This window comes from Rhinoderma darwinii, unplaced genomic scaffold, assembly GCF_050947455.1.
Source record: "Rhinoderma darwinii isolate aRhiDar2 unplaced genomic scaffold, aRhiDar2.hap1 Scaffold_488, whole genome shotgun sequence".
NCBI lineage: Eukaryota > Metazoa > Chordata > Amphibia > Anura > Rhinodermatidae > Rhinoderma > Rhinoderma darwinii.
The window spans coordinates 100,575-105,574 of record NW_027464034.1 but is presented as its reverse complement, the minus strand read 5'-3'; the positions used below and the strand labels follow the sequence as shown (position 1 = coordinate 105,574).

The following is a 5,000-nucleotide window of genomic DNA, read 5'->3' as shown; positions in this document are numbered from 1 at the left end:
TCCTTCCTTCCCTCCTTCTCTGGGCCGTGCGTCCGTCCATCCTTCCCTCCTTCTCTGGGCCGTGCGTCCGTCCCTCCTTCCCTCCCTCCTTCCCTCCTTCTCTGGGCCGTGCGTCCGTCCCTCCTTCCCTCCCTCCTTCCCTCCTTCTCTGGGCCGTGCGTCCGTCCCTCCTTCCCTCCCTCCTTCCCTCCCTCCCTCCTTCCCTCCCTCCTTCCCTCCCTCCTTCCCTCCCTCCCTCCTTCCCTCCCTCCTTCCCTCCCTCCTTCCCTCCCTCCTTCCCTCCCTCCTTCCCTCCCTCCTTCCCTCCCTCCTTCCCTCCCTCCTTCCCTCCCTCCTTCCCTCCCTCCTTCCCTCCCTCCTTCTCTGGGCCGTGCGTCCGTCCCTCCTTCCTTCCCTCCTTCTCTGGGCCGTGCGTCCTTCCCTCCCTCCTTCCCTCCCTCCTTCCTCCCTCCTTCCTTCTCTGGGCCGTGCGTCCGTCCCTCCTTCTCTGGGCCGTGCGTCCGTCCCCCCGTCCCTCCCTCCTTCTCTGGGCCGGGCGTCCGTCCCTCCTTCCCTCCCTCCTTCCCTGGGCCGTGCGTCCGTCCCTCCTTCCCTCCTCTGGGCCGTGCGTCCGTCCCCCCGTGCGTCCGTCCCCCCGTCCCTCCTTCTCTGGGTCGTGTGTCCGTCCTCCTTCTCTGGGCCGTGCTTCCGTCCCTCCTTCTCTGGGCCGTGCGTCCGTCCCCCCGTCCCTCCTTCTCTGGGCCGTCCGTCCCTCCCTCCCTCCTTCTCTGGGCTGGGCGTCCGTCCCTCCCTCCCTCCCTCTTTCCCTCCCTCCCTCTTTCCCTCCCTCCCTCTTTCCCTCCCTCCCTCTTTCCCTCCCTCCCTCTTTCCCTCCCTCCCTCCCTCCTTCCCTCCCTCCCTCCTTCCCTCCCTCCTTCCCTCCCTCCTTCCGTCCCTCCTTCCGTCCCTCCTTCTCTGGGCCGTGCGTCCGTCCCTCCTTCTCTGGGCCGTGCGTCCGTCCCTCCTTCTCTGGGCCGTGCGTCCGTCCCTCCTTCTCTGGGCCGTGCGTCCGTCCCTCCTTCTCTGGGCCGTGCGTCCGTCCCTCCTTCTCTGGGCCGTGCGTCCGTCCCTCCTTCTCTGGGCCGTGCGTCCGTCCCTCCTTCTCTGGGCCGTGCGTCCGTCCCTCCTTCTCTGGGCCGTGCGTCCGTCCCTCCTTCTCTGGGCCGTGCGTCCGTCCCTCCTTCTCTGGGCCGTGCGTCCGTCCCTCCTTCTCTGGGCCGTGCGTCCGTCCCTCCTTCTCTGGGCCGTGCGTCCGTCCCTCCTTCTCTGGGCCGTGCGTCCGTCCCTCCTTCTCTGGGCCGTGCGTCCGTCCCTCCTTCTCTGGGCCGTGCGTCCCTCCCTCCTTCTCTGGGCCGTGCGTCCCTCCCTCCTTCTCTGGGCCGTGCGTCCCTCCCTCCTTCTCTGGGCCGTGCGTCCCTCCCTCCTTCTCTGGGCCGTGCGTCCCTCCCTCCTTCTCTGGGCCGTGCGTCCCTCCCTCCTTCTCTGGGCCGTGCGTCCCTCCCTCCCTCCCTCCCTTCCCTCCCTCCCTTCCCTCCCTCCCTCCCTTCCCTCCCTTCCCTTCCTCCCTCCCTCCTTCCCTCCTTCTCTGGGCCGTGCGTCCGTCCGTCCCTCCCTCCCTCCTTCTCTGGGCCGTGCGTCCGTCCCTCCCTCCTTCTCTGGGCCGTGCGTCCGTCTCCCCGTCCGTCCCTCCCTCCTTCTCTGGGCCTTCCCTCCTTCCCTCCCTCCTTCTCTGGGCCGTGCGTCCGTCCCTCCTTCCCTCCCTCCTTCTCTGGGCCGTGCGTCCGTCCCTCCCTCCTTCTCTGGGCCGTGCGTCCGTCTCCCCGTCCGTCCCTCCCTCCTTCTCTGGGCCGTGCGTCCGTCCGTCCGTCCCTCCTTCCCTCCCTCCTTCTCTGGGCCGTGCGTCCGTCCCTCCTTCCCTCCCTCCTTCTCTGGGCCGTGCGTCCGTCCCTCCTTCCCTCCCTCCTTCCCTGGGCCGTGCGTCCGTCCCTCCTTCCCTCCCTCCTTCCCTCCCTCCTTCTCTGGGCCGTGCGTCCGTCCGTCCCTCCTTCTCTGGGCCGTGCGTCCGTCCGTCCCTCCTTCTCTGGGCCGTGCGTCCGTCCGTCCCTCCTTCTCTGGGCCGTGCGTCCGTCCGTCCCTCCTTCTCTGGGCCGTGCGTCCGTCCGTCCCTCCTTCTCTGGGCCGTGCGTCCGTCCGTCCCTCCTTCTCTGGGCCGTGCGTCCGTCCGTCCCTCCTTCTCTGGGCCGTGCGTCCCTCCCTTCTCTGGGCCGTGCGTCCCTCCTTCTCTGGGCCGTGCGTCCCTCCTTCTCTGGGCCGTGCGTCCCTCCTTCTCTGGGCCGTGCGTCCCTCCTTCTCTGGGCCGTGCGTCCCTCCTTCTCTGGGCCGTGCGTCCCTCCTTCTCTGGGCCGTGCGTCCCTCCTTCTCTGGGCCGTGCGTCCGTCCCTCCCTCCTTCTCTGGGCCGTGCGTCCGTCCCTCCCTCCTTCTCTGGGCCGTGCGTCCGTCCCCCCTTCCCTCCCTCCTTCTCTGGGCCGTGCGTCCGTCCCTCCTTCTCTGGGCCGTGCGTCCGTCCCTCCTTCTCTGGGCCGTGCGTCCGTCCCTCCTTCTCTGGGCCGTGCGTCCGTCCCTCCTTCCCTCCCTCCTTCCCTGGGCCGTGCGTCCGTCCCTCCTTCCCTCCCTCCTTCCCTCCCTCCTTCTCTGGGCCGTGCGTCCGTCCCTCCCCCCTTCTCTGGGCCGTGCGTCCGTCCCCCCTTCCCTCCCTCCTTCTCTGGGCCGTGCGTCCGTCCCTCCTTCTCTGGGCCGTGCGTCCGTCCCTCCTTCTCTCCCTCCGTCCCTCCCTCCTTCTCTGGGCCGTGCGTCCGTCCCTCCCTCCTTCTCTGGGCCGTGCGTCCGTCCCCCTTCCCTCCCTCCTTCTCTGGGCCGTGCGTCCGTCCCTCCTTCTCTGGGCCGTGCGTCCGTCCCTCCTTCTCTGGGCCGTGCGTCCGTCCCTCCTTCCCTCCCTCCTTCTCTGGGCCGTGCGTCCCTCCTTCCCTCCCTCCTTCCCTGGGCCGTGCGTCCGTCCCTCCTTCCCTCCCTCCTTCCCTCCCTCCTTCTCTGGGCCGTGCGTCCGTCCGTCCCTCCTTCTCTGGGCCGTGCGTCCGTCCGTCCCTCCTTCTCTGGGCCGTGCGTCCGTCCGTCCCTCCTTCTCTGGGCCGTGCGTCCGTCCGTCCCTCCTTCTCTGGGCCGTGCGTCCCTCCTTCTCTGGGCCGTGCGTCCCTCCTTCTCTGGGCCGTGCGTCCCTCCTTCTCTGGGCCGTGCGTCCCTCCTTCTCTGGGCCGTGCGTCCGTCCCTCCCTCCTTCTCTGGCCGTGCGTCCGTCCCTCCCTCCTTCTCTGGGCCGTGCGTCCGTCCCCCCTTCCCTCCCTCCTTCTCTGGGCCGTGCGTCCGTCCCTCCTTCTCTGGGCCGTGCGTCCGTCCCTCCTTCTCTGGGCCGTGCGTCCGTCCCTCCTTCTCTGGGCCGTGCGTCCGTCCCTCCTTCTCTGAGCCGTGCGTCCGTCCCTCCTTCTCTGGGCCGTGCGTCCGTCCGTCCCTCCTTCTCTGGGCCGTCCGTCCCTCCCTCCTTCTCTGGGCCGTGCGTCCGTCCCTCCCTCCTTCTCTGGGCCGTGCGTCCGTCCCCCCTTCCCTCCCTCCTTCTCTGGGCCGTCCGTCCGTCCCTCCTTCTCTGGGCCGTGCGTCCGTCCCTCCTTCTCTGGGCCGTGCGTCCGTCCCTCCCTTCTCTGGGTCGTGCGTCCGTCCCTCCTTCTCTGGGTCGTGCGTCCGTCCCTCCTTCTCTGGGTCGTGCGTCCGTCCGTCCTCCTTCTCTGGGTCGTGCGTCCGTCCGTCCTCCTTCTCTGGGTCGTGCGTCCGTCCGTCCCTCCTTCTCTGGGTCGTGCGTCCGTCCGTCCCTCCCTCCTTCTCTGGGTCGTGCGTCCGTCCGTCCCTCCCTCCTTCTCTGGGTCGTGCGTCCGTCCCTCCTTCTCTGGGTCGTGCGTCCGTCCCTCCTTCTCTGGGTCGTGCGTCCGTCCCCTCTGGGTCGTGCGTCCGTCCGTCCCTCCTTCTCTGGGTCGTGCGTCCGTCCGTCCCTCCTTCTCTGGGTCGTGCGTCCGTCCCCCCTTCTCTGGGTCGTGCGTCCGTCCCCCCTTCTCTGGGCCGTGCGTCCGTCCCCCCTTCTCTGGGCCGTGCGTCCGTCCGTCCCTCTCTGGGCCGTCCGTCCGTCCCTCCTTCTCTGGGCCGTGCGTCCGTCCGTCCCTCCCTCTCTGGGCCGTGCGTCCGTCCGTCCGTCCCTCTCTCCTTCCCTGGGCCGTGCTCTGGGCCGTCCCGTCCGTCCGTCCGTCCCTCCCTCCCTCCCTCGTTCTCTGGGCCGTCCCGTCCCTCCCTCGTTCTCTGGGCCGTCCCGTCCGTCCCTCCCTCCCTCGTTCTCTGGGCCGTCCCGTCCCTCCCTCCCTCGTTCTCTGGGCCGTCCCGTCCGTCCGTCCGTCCGTCCGTCCCGTCCGTCCCTCCCTCGTTCTCTGGGCCGTCCCGTCCGTCCGTCCGTCCCGTCCGTCCCTCCCTCGTTCTCTGGCCCGTCCCGTCCGTCCGTCCCTCCCTCGTTCTCTGGGCCGTCCCGTCCGTCCCTCCCTCCCTCGTTCTCTGGGCCGTCCCGTCCGTCCGTCCCTCCCTCGTTCTCTCGTCCGTCCCTCCCTCCCTCCCTCCCTCGTTCTCTGGGCCGTCCCGTCCGTCCCTCCCTCGTTCTCTGGGCCGTCCCGTCCGTCCCTCCCTCGTTCTCTGGGCCGTCCCGTCCGTCCCTCCCTCGTTCTCTGGGCCGTCCCGTCCGTCCCTCCCTCGTTCTCTGGGCCGTCCCGTCCGTCCCTCCCTCCCTCGTTCTCTGTACTGATGTCTTTTGTTCTCCTGTCGTTGTAGACTAAGGCGGCCTATGTGCTGTTCTACCAGAGACAAGATGGCGGCAGCTG

The 5,000-nt window shown here is 69.7% G+C and overlaps 1 protein-coding gene across 1 annotated transcript in view; it reads left to right on the top strand.

The window, feature by feature from the left end:
* The window catches only part of LOC142720061 (ubiquitin carboxyl-terminal hydrolase 4-like), a 23,685-nt gene that overhangs the window by 17,198 nt on the left and 1,487 nt on the right, over positions 1-5,000 (top strand). Inside the window, exon 22 of the mRNA XM_075848791.1 lies at positions 4,951-4,996. Coding sequence (XP_075704906.1) covers positions 4,951-4,996 — 46 coding nt within the window. The remainder of the gene's footprint in view (positions 1-4,950; positions 4,997-5,000) is intronic.